The sequence below is a fragment of the Antechinus flavipes genome, chromosome 2, assembly GCF_016432865.1.
Source record: "Antechinus flavipes isolate AdamAnt ecotype Samford, QLD, Australia chromosome 2, AdamAnt_v2, whole genome shotgun sequence".
Taxonomy (NCBI): domain Eukaryota; kingdom Metazoa; phylum Chordata; class Mammalia; order Dasyuromorphia; family Dasyuridae; genus Antechinus; species Antechinus flavipes.
In genome coordinates, this window is record NC_067399.1 from 118,860,997 (window position 1) to 118,886,612 (window position 25,616).

General features: G+C 32.4%; 1 protein-coding gene across 3 annotated transcripts in view; it reads right to left on the minus strand.

The window, feature by feature from the left end:
* Nucleotides 1-25,616, minus strand: part of PPP3R1 (protein phosphatase 3 regulatory subunit B, alpha) — a 100,287-nt gene that overhangs the window by 29,240 nt on the left and 45,431 nt on the right. For all 3 annotated transcript variants that reach the window (XM_051975410.1, XM_051975411.1, XM_051975412.1), the window contains exon 2: nucleotides 17,029-17,068. In XM_051975410.1, coding sequence (XP_051831370.1) covers nucleotides 17,029-17,068 — 40 coding nt within the window. The remainder of the gene's footprint in view (nucleotides 1-17,028; nucleotides 17,069-25,616) is intronic.

Below are 25,616 nucleotides of genomic sequence, written 5' to 3' on the forward strand. Positions count from 1 at the left end.
TCCTGGACTAAAACATTTCTAATTATAATTTAAGCTAGTAGCAATCTCAAGAATCTGTTCTGTTCCTTAACTTTAGGAGGGTGCAAGATTATTAAATTTTATAAGTGAAGCAAAGAGACTCAAGGAGATTAAGGAACCTGCCTGAAGTCAGTCTCTGAATTCAATAGTTTTGTACAGAGCTTTTGGAATCAACAATCCCTCAAATATTAGAGAAGATGATGTTGTTGAGTCATTTCAGTCTTGTCCAATTCTGTGACCCCATTTAAGTTTTTCTTGGCAAATATACCATAGTGGTTTGCCATTTTCTTCTCCAGCTCATTTTACAATTGAGGAAACTGAGATAAACAGGATTAAATGACTTGCCCAGTGTCAAATCACACAGGTAAGACCAGATTTGAACTCATGAATATGTGTCTTCCTGATTCTCAGCCCAATAATATCTCATCTACTGTGTTACTTAACTGTTCATAAACGTTAAAAGACTTAAACCTTAGGAAGGAAACTAAATCTCCTTAATTTTCCTTTCCCAACTCAAAATAAGCCTTGTGGAAAGAAAAAGAAACAAACAAAAACACTTCTCAAAATGTGTGCATGTGTGTGTGTGAATGAATATATATATACATTTTTTTTCACATTTTTTTGGGGAGGGGAAAGGGAAAAGGCAATTTGGGGTTACATGACTTGCTCAGCATCACACAACTAGTAAGTATTTTAGGCCAGGTCTGTACTCAAGTCCTCCTGATTTCTAGGACTGGAGCTCTATTCACTGTGCCAAATAGTTTCTCTTTTATTTTTAATGATCCAATCTCTCCTGTTATATATCTAAGCACAAGGGTGAATATTTTTTCATTCTTTGCATATGTATTCTAAACTCATAGCAAAACACTTCATTATCTAGTCAAGAGATCAATAAATGTTTATTGATCAAATCCTCACAAAAGATAGCCAATGCAAACATTTTTTTTTAATCCTGAATCAACAATGTTCCTTCTTAACTTAGCTGCACTAATTTCTTTATAGTTTTCCTCTCCCCACTTAGAAGGTTTATATGAAGCTCAAATAAGAATTATGTAAAGTGCTTTGTAAACTAGAACTATATGACAACTAGCATATAACATGATTATGGTCTTTTCTTTTATTGAAGATGAACTCTATAGACACCATAAGAAACAAACATTTTATTAAACTCAATACAGATGGCCTCCCTGCTGAAGGCCATCTGTAAAGGTGAAAATATGAACTCTAAATTTTTTTTAAAAATAAGCTTGAAATGTAGTCTTAATATTTCAAAGAGGCATCAGTATGTAAATTTAAAATGCTTGTTTTAAAGATACAAAAACTCAGACCCAGGGATTTCTCCAAAGTCCATAGCAGGTTAGCGGTATATTTGAGATAGGAACTCAAGCTTCTGGTTCCTAATCTAATGCTCTTTCAAAATAAATATCCCCTAAAGTTTCTGAGGGGGAAAAAAGAACCACTAGGGGGCTCACCACTAACAGTCTGATAATGCTCACTGAAATACTAGGGGAAGGAGTGGCAGAGGAAGAGAAGAAATCCAAAGCATTTAAAGATTTGCAAACTACATGCCATATAAAATATGAAGGGGGAAAAAAAAAAAAAAGCAAACCTGACGTTAACACAGGAATTATTAAACTAAAAATCCACTTTGTCACATACTTTGGCTGTGGCCTTTATGCTTGAGAACATTTATCTGAAACTACAGCAGACAAAATACTTTTCTGAACTCATAAGAATAATGTCTCCTAGGGGAAAAAAAAATCTAAGAACTAAAATATTTTTGTTCATGTATCAATCTGACCTTGACTCTACACTGGGAATTATAAAATATTCACCATTTTTTATACCTGATGAACACTTTTTTTTTTTTTTTTAATGGTACAAGGAGTAAAAGGATACGATTATAAGGAGCTCTTAGAAATCTCTTATTTCCTACTGGAAATAGGAGTGGAAATCTATAATCCAAAAGGCTTGGAAATCTGAGGATGGTGGAACTCTTGAGTTCAGGAGTTCGACCTGCAGCGGGTTATTCTGTATGAATGTTTACACTAAGTTTCTCATTGATAGGGTGAAAGGTACAGGGGTATGCTACTGAGTTGCTTAAGGGAGGGTGGAGGAGATGGAATGGTAAACTGATCTAAGATGGAAATGGAGGCTGAAAATCTTATGCTGATCAGTAGTGGCATCCTGCCTATTAATACAACCAATATTTTAAAGAGTAAGTAGGTGGTACAGTTAATACTGAGCTTGGAATCAGAAATTCATTTTCATGAATTCAAATCTGGCTTAGGCACTTAACTAGCTGTGTGACCCTGGATAAAACACTTCGACCCCATTTGCCTCAGTTTCCTCATCTGTAAAATGAGCTAGAGAAAGAATATCCCTAATCCAGTGCTTTTTTCCAGAAGACATGAATTCAACCTTACATGGACAAGTAAATATGTTTAATGACACTATAAAAGTATTAGTAGTCGACAAATATCTATTTATTAAGTGTCTACCATGTGCCAGGTACCATATGCTAAGCCATTCTGGAGTACTCATAACCATATTTAAACAAAGGTTCATATCAGCAGCCTATATGGGCTAAATAATTATTCCGATTCTTAAAATATATGCAGCAAAATATTAGATAAGACTTTTCTGATTTCTTATTTTTCTTTAAAAAAACAAAACAAAACAAAACACAACAAACATTAAATGCCTATTATGTGCCAAACTCTATGCTAGGGATAAAGTAAACAGTCTTTATGGCACAGGATTTGTATTCTACTGGGGAAACAACATATATACAGATAGGTATTTTTTTTTTTTTAAAGTATACACACATACACAAGTGGTTTTTAAAAGTATGTCACTTTTTTTTTTTTCTTTTGCTGAGGCAACTGGGGTTAAATGACTTGCCCAGGGTCACACAGCCAGGAAGTGTTAAGTGTCTTGAGGTCAAATTTGAACTTGAGTCCTCTTGGCTCTATCCACTACACCATCTAGCTGCCCCTTATATGTCACTTTTAAAAGTTACAGTGCATATATACAGTATTGGGACCAAACCTACTAGGTAATAGTAATATATTATTATTAACCAATAAAAACCAACTGAAATAACTTTAGAAGAATCTTCAAAAGTTGTTAAAAAGAATATTTTCATTCCCCAAATTTAAAGTCAATTTGCTACCACATTTTTAAAAATTTATTTTAAAATATGCGCTATTGTCCCACTTAAAAGATCATACCTACCCAAATGTTTACTTCTTTATCTGGGGCGAGATGTGTGTATCTTCGCCAAAGATGTATGGGAAAGTGCCACACTGTTTCCAAAGAAGGAAACTAGGGAAAGTAAAAAATTCAGCTAATATGTCAAAACTCATCTTTGCTCTGAAGTCATATTAATAAATAGCAGATGTAACCAACATAGGTAACATATTAGTTGGAAATATCTTAGGAAGAGAATAATGTTATTTAATTAGTGTCATTGTGGGAATCTGAAAGGAATGAAAAGAATAGAATTTACATTCAATTCAGTGGAAGTACAAGATATACACAAAAATTATGAAGCAGATCTTAAGTGTTTGGCCTAGCAAAATTAAATTATTTTCCCCAACAAGTTCAGAAAGGAACAGATTCAAACACAACCTTCTTGGACTTGTGGTGTTTAACACTTTTATCACTGAGTTAAATAACTGCTTAGATGGCATGTTGATAAAAATTGCAGGTGCTGACACTACTATGCTAACAAAAGTCCAAAAAGATTTCAAGTTGAGCCAAGTATATTATTGAACAAGAATAAGCCAAAAGTTTACACCTGCATTCAAAAACTAAACTTCACAAGGATAATAAGGATGGCATGGGTCAATATATAGTGGGGGGAAAAAATTAAGGATTTTTTTCCTTTTTTTTTTTTGCTAGACCAATGTAAGTCTGGGTAACAATGATTATTGAAAGAATATGAATAGAAAGGGCCCTAAATTCACACCATATGAAAAATCAATTAAAGGAACTAGTGCTGTTTTAGTATAAAGAAGACTTTGAGAAGGCATAATACATATCCTAAAATGCATGAAGGAGTCTCCCATAGGAGGATTAAACTTGTTATGCTTGGCTTCCCATTACAGAAAGAATAATGTCAAGTACAGTCAAAAGCACACTGTATTTGGAGCCAAGGCACCTGGTTTGAATCTTATCTCTACCCTTTGCCATTGTGTGATCTTTAGCAAGTTAATTAACTGCTTTAGACCCCAGCTTTACCTGTAAAATATAGTGGCGCTGGTATAAATGATTCTAAGATCCCTTCTCATTTTTAAATCTACTATTTCTAGATCTCAAAGAAGCAATTTTAGGTTTAATGTAAGGAAACATTTCCCAATGGAGCAGGACAGCCTGGGTATTCCCTCACTGTGGATTTTCAAGCAAAGGCAGATTATCAACTATGGAGAATGCTGTAGTGGAAATTAGTGTTTGGGGGTAGGTGAGTTTAGAGCAGTGGCTTTCAAATATTTTGGTCTCAGGATTATCTTTACACTTTTTAGAGATTACTGAGCATATAATTATATCTGGCAGGGATTTTAGAAATTATCTTATTTTACAGAAACAGGTCCAGAGAGGTGAAATAACTTACTCAAACTGAGGAAATTACAAAGCAAAGGTGAAAGCAAAACTTAAGTCACTTACCAATTCGTTACATTTTCCACTATAAAATCAAATGTCAATTAGACTCTGAGAGTCACACTGTGATTCCCAAGAGCAAGGACTTACAACATATCTAATGTTTAGAAGTCATCTCATTTTACAGAAACAGACCAAATGACCTTCCTGGGTTCTAGCTTTTTAAGAAGAATTTCTTGAATTCTTTGGATCCCAATTTCCTCTGCCCAAAGAACTTTTATTTACAGGAGTTGTATCTATTGATGTTTACCATATTATAAATAAAAGTTTTAAAAAATATATATATTCATTTAAAATATCAATAATTTTATAGAAAATTGTATGCTCCAAAACAAAACTTCAGTTAGAATGTCAATTTTAGATCTTTGTAAATATAAACTACAAATTGCTTTTGCATTATCAGTATAAATGTTTATCTGACTGTCCCAGGATAAACTATAGATTTTAAAGTTATTCAATACTTTGAATATTTGAGTACCACTATGTCTGTTGCTAAACATTCCAATAAAAGATCTTCATGGATTACTTAGTACTGATACCAGATAAACATAAGCAATGCATTAAATCCAGCCATCTCTACAGATTTATTCATTTGTAAAGCAAAAGTCAATTTTAATTCATAAGTCATATATCTTCTAGAAAGTGCCATGATATTCTGAGAGACAGAGAATAAAAAAAGTAAACATTTGTTGTTATTATTATTTTTTTTAACAACATTTGTTATTGTGAAAATAGTTTTGACCATGTTGATCTCCTATAGGGTCTCTACCACACTTTTATAGCACAGGTCAAGATTATGATGAAATGAGACATTCAGAACATCTTATAATTAACAAAAGATTGTCTTAGCCACGAAAGGGGTGTTATTCAATCAAGAATACAGAACTGAGTCAAGTGGGTACAGTTTTTTTGGCTCTCTGTTGTTCATGATGATCTACTTACTGGTTGGGATCCTAAGGGAAAAGCCCTGGCTTTTTTCTCCTCAGTCCAATAATGACCTAAGGCTTTTGTCCTAAGTTCCCCCAATTAAGTCTTGAAGACAATACCTTGAAGAAAAAAAAAAAAAGCCTAGCCTAAGTTAGATAAAATCTTAGGAAAAACTATACCAATTTAGCTGTCAGGACACTGAGAAATATTGCTCACTCCTATCATGGTTAGGGTCTATGAGAAGATCTAAAGTTATTAACATCCAGATTACTTATAAAACCTAGATTCTTTACAGTAATCAATTTGTACTGAATTATCTTTTTACTGTCAGAGAGCCTTCTGATTTTCTTTAAAAGATGTACTAAGATGGGGCAGTCAGGTGAGACAGTGGACAGAGCACCAGCCCTACAGCAGGAAGATCCAAATTCAAATACAATCGACATTTGACTCTTTACTAGTTGTGTGACACTCGCCAAGTTACAAAATGCCAACTTGTCACCACCCACTCATGCCCAAAATGGAATTGGGGAGCCGAGGAAATCCTTCTAACTGTATCCCTAAGATCCAAATAATTCCTTCTTAAGAAGCTAGAACTTGGCAAGATTGTTTGGTCTGGTTGAGTTATGTCACAAATTTCCCCCTCATGGGATTTACAGTAGGATTCTGAGATTATAAATGGCCTTTGACTGCCACATTGGGACTGTGTGGTTTAGTGGAAAACATAATAACTGATAAGATATAACTGAAAACATAATAACTGGGATGTATTCTCACTTTGCCAGTAACTTGCTACTTGTCAATTTGAGCAAGTTTTATTTCACCTCTTTGGGCCTGTTTCTGTAAAATGAGATGACTTCTAAAGTTCTTTCCAAATATAATATTCTATAATTTTGTGATTGCTATTAGAATGGGATAATAACCTTGTTTAGAATGATCCTGATCTTAGATAATTTTCCCCTTTGTTTTTCTAAGGAAAAATAGAAAAGGAATATATGCTATAAAAGAATTATCTTTAAAAGTCCTGGTGGCAGTTCTCAAGAAATTCAAGTTATCCATAACTATGTGAAAAAATGTTCCAAATCATTAATAATGAGAGAAATGTAAATTAAGATAACTCTGAGATCTACTTCATTCCCATCCATTTGACAAAGCTCACACGCAAAAAAAAAAAAAAGAAAATGACAAATGCTAGAAAGGCAGAAAGAAAAGCATACTGCTACCCCGCTAGGAGAGTTACTAATTAACATCACCTTTCTGGAAAATAAGTTGGAACTATGTTCAAAAAGTCATTAAAGTATGCATACTCTTTGCCCCAGTAATACCACTTACCAGGAAAGAAATTAAATAGAAAAAGATCCTATATATACCAAAATATGTATAGTAATTTTAACATAATTTCATACAATTTGGAAATTACTAAACAAATTATAATATATAAATGTAATAAAATACTACTGTACCATAAGAAATGAACAAAGACTGTCAGAGAAATCAGGGAAGATTTGTTTGAACTAAGCACACAGATCAAGAAGAACAATTTAAACTTAAACATAAAATATAAACAATTTTGAGAGACTTAAGAACTCTGATTAACCATGATTCCAGAAGTGTGATGATGAAGGCTAACAGACAGATGATAGACTAATATACACAAGGAAACAGATATTTTTAGATGTGGTCAAAAAAAAAAAAAAAAGATGTGGTCAATATGAGAATTTATTTTATTTGACAATTTTTGGTTAAAACTGTTTTTGCTTTTGTGGAGAGGAGGTGCGAGGGATAGTGGAGATGTGAATAAGAGAAAAAAGTATAGTAATTGAAAAAAATCCTGATTACTAATTTACACAGGTCCCTTTAAAGCTCTCTTATAGGGTCTTGCTTGCCTTAAAAGTAAGTTTTAGAACCATCTGTGCCTTTTTCCTATATTGGATTTGTGGAAGGATCTCCAATTTCCACATCAGTCTTTGGATTGGGTTGTAACGATGAAGAGATTATTTAAATAGAATACCAGCAGTTTTCATTTATAAATTCAACATTAAAAAAATGAGGAGTCTTGAAAGTATTAGCTATATTAAAATAATATTCAATACAGACCTTGTGCTCAGATAATTTATTTTTCTGCATTATAATCTCTAGAGAAGCGTCTGCTTACTTGTATTCTACAATCCATATTTTCCTAATTCTTCCAGGAGATTGTCCTATTAATCATCTCTCCTCTGTCACTAATCTTCAATCCATTCCTATATATTGGCTCCTTCCCCAATACAATTATATCTAAATTTCTATTTTTAAAAACTTTAATTTGACTTTGGCAAATTAATTAATTCAAATTAGTCTACTTATTTCTTTTTCCTTTCACAACCAAACTCCTAGAAAGCCACCTATATTCTCTTATTATCCATTTACTTTTTTGTCTGTTGGCCTTCAACTTCACCAACCAATTATGTGCCTTTTATAAATAACTAAACTCAAAGGATTTTTCTAAAGACTGCTTAAAATGATTTGATAGGTCTAAGTTAAAATGTAATCTGGTTACAACCTACCTTTTTAGATTCGCTCATTATCAGTCCCTCTTCAAATATTTCACCTTCCATCCAGAAAGTAATTTCCCCAAACTATTTTCCATTTCCTTCTTTTGTATTTTCGAAAATTCAGAAATTAAACACCAAAAAAAGAGATTAATTCCACACAACACCAAAAGGAGACTCTATAGGAAATCCTCCATTTTGTACCTCTTACTTAAAAAAAAAAAAAAAAAAAAGATAAAAAAATTAAACTGTTTCAAAACTGTCCTGCTTATCTATGTTTCCTTTTGAATTTCTGTTCTCTGTACATTAAAAAAAAAAAAAAGTATCAAAGTTCTTCTATTTTTGGCATTATTACCTCTCTCCCCTCATCAGCATTAAGAAATTTGTTTTACTGAGACTATTCCCTATCTACATTTATTCTTTCTCTTGCTTTCCCTCACACTTCTTCTTTTTTTTGGGGGGGGGCCGAGACAATTGGGATTAAGTGACTTGCCCAGGGTAACACAGCTAGGAAGTATTAAATGTTTGAGGCTGAATTTGAATTCAGGTCCTTCTGACTTCAGGGCTGATACTTATCCATTTGGTCATATAGCTGCCCCATTTCCCTCACTTCTAATCTTCACTTTCATCAGGCACATTTTGATATCAAATATTGTGTGTGCGTGAGCGTGTGTGTGTGAAATTTCCCATTTTCTTTCATGTATTTTTTTTACTTCAAGTGAAAATAACAATCTCACACACACACACACACACACACACACACACACACACACACACACACACACACGCACCCCTTCTCCCTTTTTTTCCCCTCCCCTTCAAATCCTTAGATTTGCTTCTATGTTCTCTCTTGTTATTAACTACCTCAATACCTTTTAAAGACTTTTAGCTCAGAAGTATTTATTTCTTCTCCCCTTGTTAGGTTAGTGCTGTATCACATCATATAGCACCTTCTAATTACTCACATAAACTGACCTTTTCAAATTTCCCTGGACTCTTTTTTATTTCAAAGTTCAGTCTTAGTTTTTTTCATCAGAAACTGTTGCAAGGGCCAGTCCCTGAAAGATTTACTCAGCTTTGCAGTCAAGTGATTTTTGGCTATAGATCTATATTTCTGTATGCCTGACAGTGGCTCTTTGATACTTGCTCCCTTCACCCCCAATGTTTACATGGAAGGTCTGAATTTTTACTATGACATTCATGGGTATTTCTTTCAGGAGTGATTGATGGATTCTGTCGGTCTTCACTTTGCTTTCTGATTTTAAAAGATATGGCCAGTTGGGGAGTTATGGATTTTTTTCCCTTTAATTATAGCTTTTAGGAAATCCAGTGATTCTTAAATTCTCTCCCCTTGACCTTTTTTCCATATTGGTTATTTTTGATATTCATTATCTTACATTTTCATCTATCTTTTCTAATTTTTTGATTTTGTTCTAATATTTCTGGCTATATTATGTATGAAGTTACTGATTTGTTCAGTCTATTCTGTTTTTCAGGGGAGCCTGTTACTTAAATAAAGATCTACCAATTAATGTCCTAAGATTTTTATTCTCCTTCCAATTCTTTCCTGAAGGACTTTTTATTTCATTGAAAAAAAAAGTGAGGGTCATGATACCACTTTTAAAAGAGTTGGTAGGAAATTCACTTATTGTAGTTTTTCAATGGATTTCTTGATTAAATTTAATCTTTAGCCAATTTCAGGTTTTTGCGAGAACCAGTTATGTGGAAGCGAGGGACTCTGCCTGGGTCCAGGCAGCCATCTTGGTCAGACATCTACTTTTGTGTAGTGATATAGATTGTTCCAAAGGCCTGGAATACATTTCATTCTTATCTCTGCTTCTCAAAATTCTAATCTTCCTCGAAGGCTCAGCTCAGGTGTCAACTTCCCTGTGTAGCTTCTGTGATCCCCCTAACTGTAAGTGTTTTTCAGAAAACCAGAATGCTAAACTTGTGGTCAGGAAGAATTTCATTAGAATTTTACCTCTAGATACTTATTATCTATGATACTACAGTGAAACCACGTGAATGCACTGAGGCTTAGTTTTCCTATCTATAAAATGAGAATCATAATATCCGTTTGAATTGCTATGAAAGTCAAATGAAAACAGGAGAAGTAGTTGCAAACCTTAAAGCACCATATTAATGCCAGCCATTTTAATTATTATTCCCCTCCCCAAACTACTTCATATTGTGTATATACATCAAATGTTTCTAGTATGATGTAAATATTTTGAAGATAGGGATCTTAAATTTTTGTTTCTATATTCCAAGATCCTAATGGAGGGCAAACATCTAATATATACTGGCTAAAATGAAACTAAAAAGAAAAGAAAAAATTGAGGGGAGAGACTGAGATTGGAGTGGAAAAAAGTAAAAATTTTCTCAATTAGTTTATAATCTTTGAACATTTCCAAAGTCAAAAAGTGATCTTTTTGCACATTTCTTTGGAAGAGGAAAAAAGGATAAGAATGAAACAGAAAGTCTATAGCTTTTATTTTTTCCTAAAAAGAAAAGACACTATTGAGATTCCTAAAAAAGGTATTATTAAATGTTATTGGTTAACCCAAATCTTTTGACTCCAAATCCAAGCTCTTGCAGTGAAATATTCAAAATATTCATCTGTCAGTAAATCATGCTAGTCTCACATTAAAATAAAGTGGAGAGAGTAGTTAATTTAATACTTGCTGGTAAGGCCCCACATATTAGATCAAAACCTGAGCATATTCCCTGCCTTATAATTTTGTATGCACAATATTAAAATCCTATATTTCAAATAATTAAAGATATTTAAAACCTAACTGATTTAGTAGTGCAAAAAAAAATTAAATAGAAAAACAAAACATGAAGGGATAAGTGACAATATAAAGGTCAACATTTGTATTAACACTTTAAAAAAAAAAGGACATATTGCTCAATCCTGAATTATGAAAATGTAATATAGCTGAGGGCTTTGTACAAATTTGCATTTAATGCAAGGAGTGCCGAGAAAAAAATGATACCAAATAAAAATGAGTTTTCTAAAGATGGAAGTTGTCAAATATTTAATTTCTATTTTTCTTTCTTATTTCTATAATTAGTTATTCATTTCAGTCTTTGGTGTCTCATAGGTTTTTAAAGTGTTTCTCACTTCCCTGTGTGGACCTTAGCAATAAAAGATGACTAAGTTTTGGGAAATTTAATTATATTTTTATTTCTTCTCAATTGTTAGAAATAGACAACATAATGAATAAATCAACAATTGTTAAGCAAAGTGTGAAAAAAATCTGACTTCAAATTCCAACTGGATCAATTATTAGCTAGAACACGGGCAAGCTATTTAACCTGTGTGCATCTCAGTTTCCTCAACTGCAAAAAGGAAGCAGACTAGGCTACTGACTTGTGGACAGGATGAACTGTATTAGAATTTCACCCCCAGACACTTACTATGGCACCACTATGAAATCACCTGAATCCACTGAACCTTAATTTCCTCTTCATCTATAAAATGAGGGTAATAATATCCATTTAAAAGAGTTGCTATTAAAGCCAAATAAAAACATGAAATCATAACCTAAAGCTTAGTGCAAATTCTACCTCACAAGGTAGAATGAAGACTTTTTAAAGTATCATGTTCACTGCCAGGGTGTGGGGTGGTTTTTTTTTTTTTTTTTTGCATACTTTCTTTTGTAGATCTCTATAACATTTGGAAACATAGACGTTAAGGAAAACACAAATAGTAAAGAGATATCACCATCATTTTGAATTTATACAATTTCTCCTCAGACCCCAAAATTGTTAAATGAATTAAAATTTCCTCTTTTAAAAAACTCTTTTAGGGGCAGATATTTTCTTGTGATATAAACTTCACAAAATGAATTCATACACAAATATTGGGTAAAGGATCGAATCAGCAAGTACATTATCAATACAAATTTTTAAAGCATAGTCAAATGTAAATTTAAAGTATTGCTTGGCGATGCTCAGTTTTAGGCTTTGGAAAAATCATACACTACAGTTGGAATGGGCCTTAGAGGGCACCTATATCAAGCCCCTTCATTTTATTGATGAGGAAACTAGATTCTGGAGAAAAACCAAATCGTCCATGCCCAAAACTGTCATCACTTTCTGACACAGTAGTTTCTAACTCTCTGTATCACACCCCCAAATACAAATCTTTATCTGTTAAGGTAATTCTGTGTAATTTCCTAGTCCTTGTTTATCTTCACAGTATAAAAAAAGTCTTTTCCTATCTTAGTTGATGGTCATGAGTTGTGAAATCCCTTTCCCCTCACATCTTCACCTTCAGGTCAACTTTCTATTAATAAGCCTCCCTGGGTATTTCTGTCTACAAGGTAGGTAGGGATAAAAAATTGGGCCTGTAGTTGGAAAAACCTAACTTCAAATCTGGCCTCAGACTCTTTATTATCTGTGATCCTGAGCAAATCAAGGCCTCAGGAAGGCTACTTCTCAGGATTGTTGGAAAAAAATCAATGAGATAATATTTGTAAAGCGCTTAGCACAATGTGCTTAGCATAGAGTTGGAGATTTCCTTTCCTTTCTTCCATAAGTCAACTGTCAAGACAATTGCACTCTTCTAATGTAACTTTTGAGAACCCTAGCTCATCTCCATGCTCCAGTAAGACATCCGAATAGATCTTTAAAGGAGATTAGAAAAACACCGCCCCCTTCCCAATAACCTATTGTTTTAAAAAAACAAAAATTTTAAATCTTAAAAAATCAGTTTTAAACATCAAAAAATTATCATAGGTCTGTCCTTCAAGTGAATAAGATTTCTGGTTTCCACTTTCATTTTCTCTAAAACAAATTTTAAAGAAAAAAAAAATTACATTCCATTTAAGATTACTAAAGGTGGGCTGGGGGAGCAACTACCAGCATTTGCAACGCTTCTCCAATTTGGAAAAAACAAGGAACAGGGTATTTGGGATTATGAAAAGTAACAGATATATTCAAAACTTTGATTTACCAAATAATAGGGCTAACGTTAAATTATCTCAAATTCTAATTTTGCTCTAACATATTAACTTAGTTTGTAGTAACATGAAGATCAATAGTTGGAAAAACTTAGAAACAGAACCATTTTTCCTATCTACATAAAGGTAATCAAAATGGAATGGGTGATAATCTGCTATAAAATCAATCTCATCTCCTGCTCAATTCCTCCACTGATTTTCATTATAAAATGAGAACAGGGTTGGTTTTTTTTTTTTTTAATAAGTTTTGGTCTGATATGTAATATGTAACAATGCAAAATATCCTTTCAAAATCACATAAAAGAAAAATAGATAAATGTTAAAAATACTTAATAGTGATAAAATAATACGGTCTAAATTGTACAGAATTATGGCAGTATAAATACAGTAATGAGTTTTTTACCTGAAGTTCATCTATTCAAAATATAAGATAATTATCTTCCTTCCCACCCCCACCCCCCAATCCAAAAGCTGATTAGTAATAATAATTGACGTCCCTAAATCCAGGTATCTTAATATTTGCATAATTTATCTCTAGAACCATAGTTCAACTACATGTACTTCTCTCAAAGAATTCCCCTTTCGAGTACTCTAATATAAACTTTAGTGGCTTCCTATAATTTTGAGAATCAAATATAAAACCCCTCTGAAGGTTGTTTAAAGACCTTCATAATCTGGTCCCTTCCAAACTTTTGAGTCTTCTGATAACTAGTCTGTGATCCAGTGATACTGTCTCCTTGCTATTCCTCAAACAGCATTCTCTTCAATCTCCCAATTCCATGTATTTTCACTGGCTGTCACTCATGTTTGGAATTCTTTCCTTCCTCATAGTCATCTCCCAGCTTCTGGGATTTCCTTCTCTTCCTATGTAAAATTCCATATTCTAAAAGAAGCTTTTCATGATCTCTTCTCTCTCCCCACCCTCTCCCGCTTATTACTAGTGCTTTCCCTCTACTAATAAGTTCTACTTTCCTCTGAATGTATCTCAATTATACATAGTTATTACCACGTCATCTCTTCTCACCAGACTGTGAGCTCCTTAAGAACAGACCTGCTGCTGTTGTTGGGTCTTTCTTTTACTACATTGAACTATATATGTGGGGACTATTTTTGTGTTGATAATTTAATCATAACACACAGGTACAGGATTCCTACTCAGGCACTAGTTGGACTCTGAGGTTCCTTCCAATTCACAAATCTGAAGTAAAGAGAGTAATCCTTGTGAGTGTTTTAGAGAAACAAACTCACTATTTTATAGTCATATAGATAAGGCTAATATGGCAATTTGAAGGCAGAGGACCTTTTAAGTTCTCTAAGTTTACACTTTAAGTACAAGTAGTACACTTGTGTTTACACAAACAAAGATGTTTGCTATTTATTGATGAATCTTTTACTAAATTTATCAACTACAGAAATGAATTTGTTAAAGACAGAAGAAGACCCTTTTGTACGTGTCCACATTCACATTTTTCTCTAAGATAAAGTAGTTGAAAACAGGGAAGAGCAAGAAAATAAACTATTAAAAAACATAGGCATCACTTCAACTGACCTGCAAATAAATTTCAGAGTAAGAGGCTGAAACCTCTTCATTTTGTAGTTTTTAGTAGTTGGTTGAATAAAGTTTCTGAAGATACCTTATTTTGCAAAAAGAAAACATTCCTTCTGAATTTATGACCTTTTCTTGGGTCACTTTTCAAAGTAAGATATATAATTTTAAAATGAAAAAGTCTCTCCATACTGAATAACAATCCAAAGAAATGTAGCTTCAGAAATCTTTCTTATAACCTATAATTAGCAACTTTTTCTAAAAAGAAAGATAATTCTTTACAAAAATTTTCTTTATAAAGTCTTAAGTCTGGTTTACCATTGCAAGAAGCTTGATGTGTAGGTGTGACCCAATCTAATCTATCCCCTATATTATCTAAAGTAGTATCTTACACTCAGTTACTCCTCCAAGTTATCATGCCAAGTTACAACCAAAGTCTCAGCTTTGAGGAAATCACCCCAAGAGTATACATTTCCTTTACTGGCCACAGAGACCAAAAGACTCAGTTAAACAAGACATCACAACATATTGTACCCACAACACAATGAAATCCAAAAATAACATAAAAAGAAAACCATTAGACAATATCAATATTTTGTAAACTAGTCTAAGTTTGCCTATATGGATATATAATTAAATTTTTTTGATAAATTACTATACTGCATTCTATAGAACATAGGAGGCAAAGCAGATATTTTTCTGCTCAAAGTATGTAGCTTAATTCTTCATACATTGTGTTCTATGTTTTGTAGCCATATACAACCACTAGTAGAAGTATGAATAGTATTAAAAGTAATATTTTTTGCATGATTTCACATCTGCCTTCTCAATGAGGGATAGTGGGGATGGAGGAAGAGAAAGAATCTGGAACTCAAAATGTTTTAAACACAAATGTTAAAAGTTTTTTATACATGGGAAAAAAAAAACACAAAATAACTAAGAAAAATGTAATAAAACTACCAGTTATCTCTTTGAAAACAAAAACAAAACAAACTGCTGATGAAATATATCTTATATCAGGTTGATGCACTATTACTTCAATTAGACAACTATGAAAATAATACTTTGGTCTTAAAAAACTTATTGTAATGCCATATTTAATTACTATTTAATAATTCTCCCCATTTAACATTTTCTTGGTAAATTCCAGATATTAAAAGGATTTTTAAAAATGTTCAGTTAAACAATTTAACTATGAATTAAATGGCATAATATATGTGCAAGGAAGAAACTGTGTTAGGCCCCTAAGGGATGGAGTTATGAAGACACTTTTGACATTTCACATCCTCAAAAACTTGTTAACTATTGGGGAGATAAAACAACTACATGAATAAAATAAAACCTCCACACTTTTATCTTTTAACTAAAATAGCCCTAACTCATTTATTGAAATCTATGAAAAAAATTTGCAAACAATAAAACCAAAATAATTCTGAGAACGTGTCATCTGGTTCCTATGTGCGCAGACGACTGTTCATGCTGATTTCACTCTATAGGATTATAGCTCCACCACTAATATATCAATATGTCAATTTTCCCACATCCCTTCTAACATTGACTAGTGTGATTTATTATCATCTCTGCCAATTTGTAAGGTGAAAGGTAAAAAACCTAAGAGTCATTTTGATATGCATTTTTCTTGTTAGCAATTTTGAGCATTTTTTCATGTACTTCTGAATAGTGACTGGTCTTACATACACACGCAAACGTAAATATGGATACATCTATATAAATATGTTAATTACGTCTATATATCTCCGATAAAGTATTAAATTTTTATTGCCTGCTTGCATGTGAATATTATGTAACTTCCTTAATTACCTTTTAATCAAGTGTATTGTTTGTGATACCTGTTTTTTTCAGATCAACTGAAACACAATAGATTTTGTTCCAGTTCCTTATTATAATTCTGTGACTATTTGTTTTTTAAATCTAACTACTATCTATGTTATAGATGAGTCTATCCCATTCATAGTTGTCATCATTAAATGTGTATTTTCATCCATCCTATTTTTACTTCATATTCCTAACCCTCTGTGCTGTCAGAGGGAGTAACAGGTTGAATAATTACATTAGCATAATTCAGAATGCTATTATTTGTGTTCTAATCTTTGAATTGGCACAACTAAAACTAAGCTTTCCATCATATGAATGGAAGCAAATTTAACCTGTTAAAAGAGAGCAATTTCTAACCAAAATTAGAGAAAGAGCAATCCAGAAATCAAACTACCACAAATCACATTGCATTTTAAAAATAAACCCAAGCAAATATGTTAACAGCTTATAATTACTCATAAAATTTAGTATCATTTTAAACACTTAAAATGCTTAGCTTGGTTTTAAAAAGATCACAACATTAATAATAAATTTTACTTACAATGTGAGCACATTTCCAAGGGGTAGCTTGCTTCATTTCCCTAAAATTTAAAAAAAAAAAAAAGTTTGATTAGTCAAAACTAACTAGTCATTTGACATGCTAAATGTAAATATTTTACTTCAGAGCATGTGAAATGGGTGAAATGGCAAGATTCTACATTTTTTGCATGCCAAAAATGGGAGGTATACACTATAACCAAAGTAAATATATTTTAGAAATCCTAAAATAACAACTTCAGAAAAATCTTAAGGCAATTAGCAAGATCAGGAAAATAACACACAGACACATATAAACCTCTATAATTGTTATGACCAAGCCTGGCCCTGAAGAAGACACAAGAAAATTAGTCTCTTTCTTTCTTTACAGAGGTGAAGAGCCTATGTGTATGAATTGCTGCAAAAATATTAAGAAATAGTAAAGCACTTCCAAGTCATGGAGCAACAAGATGGAAGACTAGAAAAATTTTTTTTCTGATTCCCCATTATTTCTCAATATTCTTCCCCACAACAAACACAGAAATTATGTGCCAAAGATAAAGCAACTTTCATTGTTTCCTTGGTCTAGGATGACAAGAATTGAAAACAAGGTTAAAAAAAACAAAAAAACTCAACCTAGTAAATTATGTTCCCTGACCAATTCATCCACTATCCCTCCCCCATTACCAGGAGTGAGGCTGCACTAACAGACCCAAAGACTATAGTATAAAGGCTTATATCAAAGCCCATCACTCTATCCTGGTCCTACCTTCCTCAGTCCAGTACCATCAAGACCTAGGTTTCAGGCTGCAGAAGTTTTCTTGGGCCTCAATAGCCAATTTAGTCACAGCCTTTCAGTAGCAAAAATCTGATAGGAAGTATACTCCAGAAACACCAATGCTGGGGGGCTAATGGAAGGCAGTTCTGGACTGTTAATGCTTGGCCAAAGAACTAAGGAGCAGAAAAAATGCAGGAGTAAATTATTCACTGGAGTCAAGTTAAGGGCTATCAAAGAGGGAAAGTGACCTTTTGGTCTTAGAGAACAGCTTATAGGGGAAGAAAAAGGGGAGAAAGCTTGAAAGGGGAGGAAAAGAAAAAGGTCTTTCTTTAGAGAAGGGAGAAGGTTCAACTGATGAATGCTCTTTCAGGTGAAGGTAAATGAGAACATTACACTTTATGAGGACTAAAGGTATTGTTCCATGAAAAGTCTCCCCCAGAGAGAAGGGAAATTGAAGAGAGAAACTGGCATCAGGAAGAGAAAGAATGAACCCAGGCAGGTCCAGATAAATGTTTAAAAAAAAAAAAAAGGGAGGGGGGGGAAGGAGGGAGGTCAACAAGAAAAAACATGGATGGGGGTTGAAGGGGAGGTTCTTTAACATGATGCAGCATCCTCTCAGATATTTGCAATAATTTGGCTTTTTTCTTTTTTGGAGATCAAAAAGCAAAATTTATAGAATAACTCTATAAGGCAGTGGAAAAAAGTACCTAGATGGCAAAGCCTAGAATTAATACTTTGGAAGCCTTGATAGAGAGGAAAAAAAAGAGGACAGATGATTATAGGAGACATAAGTCAGAGAATGAGGGTTTAGCGTAAAAAGAGAAAACCAATAATGGAGAGAAAGAAATCATTTTTCAAAAGCGGTTAAAAAATGAAAAAAAAAATAAGCAGGATAAACTGAAGAGAATAGAGGAAAAGAAAATCTGTTTGAATAACTAAGGGGAGAAAAGGGGATAGAAATATTTAACCATATGAAAGCATGAAGAGAAATTAATCAACAAAACCCTAAAGGGAAAGAAAAATGAAAAGACAGGATCAAGAGTGAGAAAAAGGGAGTCAGTGGGGGGAAAAGGGATTAAAGTAAAGTAACTAAGAGAACATAATATTATGTTTGCAGCAGAAGAAGAGGAAAAATAACTTAAGCTCCAATTTTAGATATGGAATAAAATATAAACCTAACTTTTATAACTGTAAATGTAAATGGGTTAAACAATCTAATAATAAAACAAACAAAAAAAGACAGATTAGATATCAAAATGTCACAATCTGTTATTTATAAGAAACATTTTTTAAAGGCACATACACAAAATAAAATTGATGGAAAAAAATTTACTATGCATCAAGTGAATTCAAAAAAGCAGAAGTTGTAATCATGCAACAACAACAACAACACCAAAAAAAAAAAAAAAAAAAAACACAAGCAAACTGTTATTACCCTGAAATATCAGACAAACCAGTATCAGTAATAAAATTATAAGCTTCAAATGCCTTAGCACCCAAATTCATTAAGAAAAACATCAAAGCTTCAGGGAGACATAAAGAGTAACATAACAATCCCAGGAAACGTCAATATCTATCAGTTTTGGATTAAATCGAGCAAAAGATAAGCAAAACGGAAACTATAGATTGAACAAATTTCTGAAAATAACTAGTTAAAAAACTTATGACACTTTCTAAAAAGACAGCAAATAAATAAAGAGATGTATTTCTCTCTACCACATGAAACTTTCACAAAAACAACCATGTGACCAGGTCTCAGAAATACGGTAAACAAAAAATTCTTTACATACACGAAAATGCGATTAAAAAAAGAAATTGGTTTAGCTACCAATAAAGGGTACAGAGTCAAATAGAGATTTAACAATGAAATCTTAAATAACTAGTGTTTTAAAGAATAGGTCACAGAAACAATTTATAATTATGTAAAAGAAAATGATAATATATAACATGCCAAAATTTCTGGAAATGTAGCTAAATTAGCTAAAGGGGGAGGGATCACATATATTCAATAACAGAAATAGAAAAAAAGACATAAATGAACTGAATATGCACTTTTGAAAATTAAAAGAAGCAAATTAAGAAAAACTTAAAATAAGCACAAAAGAGGACACATTAAAAATTAGAAGGATAATAGAAAAATCGAATACAAAACCCCATAGAAATGATAACATTAAATACTGATGATTCTCAGACTATTAAATAGCTAAATCCTTAGCTATTCTGGTTTTTTAAAAAGCTATATATACAATGAAATAGGACATGAGCAAGATGATCACAGAAATACCAGAATAAAAAATAATTGGAACATAATATATGCTTAGAAAATTGAGAACACAAAATAAATTTTAAAAACCTTCAAAAATACAAAATACCCAAACCATCCAGAATACTAGATAATAGATTTTAGACAATCTCAGAAAAAGATCTAGTCAAAAAATAATTAAGAAAAAACAAACAAACCTGGAGTCCTGTTGGGGTCACAAAAGAATTCTATCAAATTTTTAGATTACAGGTAATGGCTAAACTTCACAAACTGCTCTCGAAAAATGAGAAAGAACTTTTAACCAGAATTTTTAATGAAATAAAAATATAGCTATGTATACAAACCAGGGAATGATAAAAACAAGGAAAGAAAACTGTAAGCCAGCACATAAAGGAACAGTGACTCAAAATTTTTAAACAAAATCCTATCAAACAGATTAGAGCATTTGATAAAGTCAAATGATCAAACAGGCTTTATACCAGAAATGGAAAGATGGTTCCATATTAAAACCTCAAACATCCCAAACCAGATCATCTCAATAGATGCTAGAAAAAGACGTTTGGCACAGAGGGATTTTTTTTTTTTTTAAAGTATCTAAAACTAAAAGCAAACATAAAATGCAATGGGGATATACTAGAATCTTTTCCAATAAATACAATATGTTAATGGAAGTGCTAGCAATAGCAATGAAAGGGGGAGGGGGGGGGAATTGAAGGAATAAAGATAAGTAAAAAGGAAATAAAAGTATCCTAGTTTGCTGATGATATAATGGTTTACTTGGAAAATCCCAGGAAATCATTGAAAATACTACTGAGACAATAACTTCAGTAGAGCTGGAAGCTACAAAATCCTCCAAAATTAATAGCATTTCTTAATATTACTAACAAAACACAAGAAGCAATAATCGAAAGGGAAGTCCCATTCTGAATAATCACAAAATGTATAGAATATTTGTGGCTCAAGCTCCTAATCAACTGAAAAGACATATTTATAAATTTGATTCAAAACACTACTTAAAAAAATAAAATAACAATTTAAATAACTAAAGAAATATGGGATTAGACCAATATAATAAAAACAACAACACCATAAAATTACTGTTTATTCTTACTGATATACCAATCAAATTAACATAGCTTGATCAAATAATAACAAAATTCATTTAGGAAAACAAAGTATCTAGAGTATCAAGAAATGATGAAAAGAAGGATGAAGGGAAAAGAACACACATCAAAGTATATTATAAATTGGCAGTCATCAAAGTCATTGCTTTTAAAAATAGATAAATCTATAAAATGGCCTAGATGAGAGAGCTTCAGAAACAATATGATCTAATAATCCAGTGTTTGATAGAATGAAAAATTTAAGTTATGTGTAGAAAAATTTCCTATTTCCACAATGAATTCTAAAAGGACAGGCAACTTTATTATTAATGATCAAAACTAAAATAAAAGAAATAATGTACCTCTCACAGCTAGGGATAATAGACGTACTCTTTACCAAAAAACAGAGGCAGTTAAAAATGTTAAAGTAGATAACTGATTAAATGAAACTAAAAAGTTTTTGGGCAGACAGCATTAGGTCTTAGGGAAGTGGGTGGCTGAATGAGAAAAAAATCTTTGTATCAAATTTCTCTGATAAAAATTTGGTATCCACAATACATTTATATATATATGAAAATAGGTGTGTGTATGTACATATACACACACACAGAAAAATACATATACATATGAATATTATTGTCCAAGCAATAAATGTTTAAAAAATATGAATTTTTCAAAAGAACTGCAAAGTATTCATAGCTACATGAGGAAATCAATAATAAAAGAAGTATAAAACTAAACAGTATGGTTTCACCTCACACCCTACAAAATGGATTCAAAAGTTAAAGGAAGATGGATTGTATTCTGCACTACTGTAAAATAATATTACAACCCAAAAGTATATAAGAATTAAACCTATTCCCACTGAGATTATCTAAATCTTTGTTTCCTTTAACAAAGATCTGCTAGAAGAATATTTATTTCTCTAAACAAAAGACTTCACCGAATATTCTGGGATAGGAAGAGTCAAACAGTCTTAAAATCTAGTCCAATTTCCTCCTAAGAGAGAGATAGAAATGAGGCCCTGGCTGACAGCTAACAAAGCTCATTTTGGCCGACCTAGTCATCAGATTCAGGCCAGTGCACTTTCCCTGCTACTCTAGGGGACTTATAATAAAAATATATCGTTATTTTTTTTTTAAAGCATTAGTCTTCTTCAACCTCCCACTGAGTTTAATTTCTGTAAAACTTAGAAGAAAATGAAAAAAAGTAAATAAAGGTCAGGTAGGACAGAAGAAATGACTGAACAACAATAGCAATGCAAAATTTAAGAATGAAGACAGAAGTTTATTTTAAGACAATACTAATTACCTATATAGGATAGCTAAGTGGCACAGAACAAAGAGGAGGGCTTGGAATCAGAAAGACACATTTTCATGAGTTCAAATCTGGCCTCAGACACTTGTATTAGTGTGTGATTATAGGCAAGTCACTTAACTAGTTGTCTTTGTTCCTCATCTATAAAATGAGTTAGAGAAGAAAACAGCAAACTACGTCAGTATTTTGCCAAGAACTCCCAGACATACACACAAAAGGGATCACCTATAATCCTCTGACCTCTTCTACTGGGTTAGTGTTACAACCCTTCTATTTTAGTCACTCCTTAAAAAAACAAAACAAACAAAAATCCTTTCAGATTTATCTTTAAACTTACCTTTTATGGTAATCATCAAAGTGCTGGGGACAAGGTGGCATTTCAAACCACATGCTTTTATGTTTGATTACAGACCTATGTGCAAAAGATTTAGGCTCTACCCAATATATTTAATACAACAAATTGTAGTTATTTTTAGCCAAATTACAGATAAAAGAATTTAAATGATGTTGAATATGATTATATTTTTCATGAAATCGAAATAAGAACCAAAAAGCTCTGATGTATCAATTATTTCACATATTAGGAAAAAAGAATCAAGAATTTTATAAATTGATGTACAAATATAAATTACAGAAACAAGAAGTCCTCTATTAACAAAATACTTAGGGCTTGTTAGTATTAAAAACAACCACATATGGTAATATTGTGCTTAATCACATCTAATAAACAGACTTTATTGAATCTTTTGACAACATACCCTTTGAAAGCATTCAGAGGTTTACAGTATCCCTCTATAAAAGTTATTTCTACTTATTTTAACCCCGATACTTTAAAGATGAAAGGAGCACTAAACAAAATTGGAGAGTTAATAGTAGGAAGAGAAAGAATGCCACGTTTTATGTTTTTTGAAGGGGAATTAGTTTACCTCTTCTTTGTCAAAAATATACATTCTTTCAATTGAAAATAAGTTTTATTTATTTTTATGACTCAATAACACAGATCAGTTCTCTTGGTAGTTTTGCATATATACTGATGAAGAAATTATTTTGACTTGAAGAAAGACATTTTTCTTAATTTTTAATCCAATTATTATAGGGCAACTGCCTCATCATCAATATCTTGACTATCACAAATTATCTTTTGCTCTGTAATTTACTGAGGTATTTCTCAGTGTCTACTATACAATTCTCATTTCTACAAATAGCTATATGGCTTGAAGAGAATAATTAGAATTGCTTAAATTCTTTGCAAAGAAGATGCTGGGAAGGAAAGATCTAGATAAATGATGTGGTATGAAGTTGACTGGGATAAGAAGGTAGGAAATGTCTCCTAGTCTCAGTTTTGCTATTACTGTGTAACCTTGCTGAACCTCATTTCCCTAATCTATAAAATGAGAAGAACTGGACCAGAGAAACTCTCCTATTATTTTCAAGTCAAATTCCAAGACTCTTAAATTGAAGATAATGCTGAATTCAGGCCAGGGAAGAGAAAAGGTCTGAGGACTAAAAGCTTCACTAAATGGTATCTGATCCACACAAAAGTCTCATTAATAGCAAGAATTTCCAAACTAGGGACAAAGAGATGAGAGACATGATATTAGCATAAGTAAAGACCTCCAAATAGAAGTTATGTGACCATATGTTGTAAAGGAAATTCTTCTGTTATAGGATGAATTACATGTCCTCGGAGTCCCCTCCCAGATCAGCTCTTGTTACTTTGTGATTTGTTCTAGAGATGATGAGTCAGATCAGTAGCTCTGAATTCATTTTTTTTTTTTTGGGGGGGGGGAGGAGGGCAAAAAAGAGGAGAGAAAATAAAGACCATTTATGTTGAAGAAATTCCCCAGGACATATTTTAATACTGGGGGGATAAAAGGTATTCTTTTATACAGTATTGTTTTCTTACCAACAAAAAGAAATTTCCACAAGCAAAATATGTGAACTGATTAAAATCCCTTGACATGTTAAATCTAAGATGGTCATTTAAGTCACCTATTATTGGTGACTTGTAAACAAATATTAATGAAATATGCTTCAGGCATGCATGCTAATATAATAGATGTTGTTACTACTTATAAAAGAATTCTAGCCAATAGCAGGGCTATACCTGTCAAAACAACTTGGGGATAAAGTGTTAAATGTTCCCCCTATTTAAAAAGATTTCGCTTGGAAGACTAAAATACTAAATACTAAATATTAAGCATTAACTATTTTTTAAAAATCTTTCGCCAAAAATCAGGCCAAAGATAAATTATATTTCTCCCGAATAACATTTTATAATGAAAACTTCTCTTAGTAAAATAGTATGTTCAATTCAATTTAAACACTTATTAACATGATTATATATAAAGCAAAAAAGCAAAATGGCACAGTGGAACAAGGAGTGGAGTCAGGAAGATCTAGATTTAAGGCCTATCTCAGACAAACCAGCTGTGCAGTAGTAACAAGCAATCAGACCTGGGCAACTCTAAGCTTAAATTACAAATGAACAGAAAAATCGGTACTGAAAGAACAAGCACTAGAAACTCCATAGACTGGTCCAGACTCCTCCCTCAACTTAAAAAAAAAAAAAAGTATTATTTAAGCATTATGGTTTAGGAGTTGAGGAAACAAAAACAATATGTTCTCCCAAGGAGCTTTTAAATGTAGTAAGCACAAGGCAAATATGAAGGAAAATCACAAAGAACTAGACAATTCATAGAGAGCATGATACCTGAAAAAATTCAGAAATTCAGAAGTAAAGAATTCTACAATAATCAGAAATGAGAAATTAATTCCAGGCACAAGAGCATGGCTTGTGCAAATACAAAGAGACAGACTGAATATAGAGAACACAGCCATCAGTCTTACTTGGCTGGAACATAAGTTATGTGAAAGGGAATAATATGACATAAGAAAGGAAGAATGGAAACAGAGAATTAAAATCCAAGTGGAAGTAATGTTCCATCAGAGGCAATAGGGGGCCATGGAGAATTTTAGAGCAGGGGAATGACACAGTCAAACCTTTATTCTTTAGGAAAAAAATTTTGGAACCTCTGTGGAATATGGAAGAAGTTAATCCAGGTATGAGATGATGGAGGACTTTAAGTAGGATAGCACAATATTAATGGAAAGAAGGGAAAGCACAAGAGAAATGTGCATCAAAAAGACTT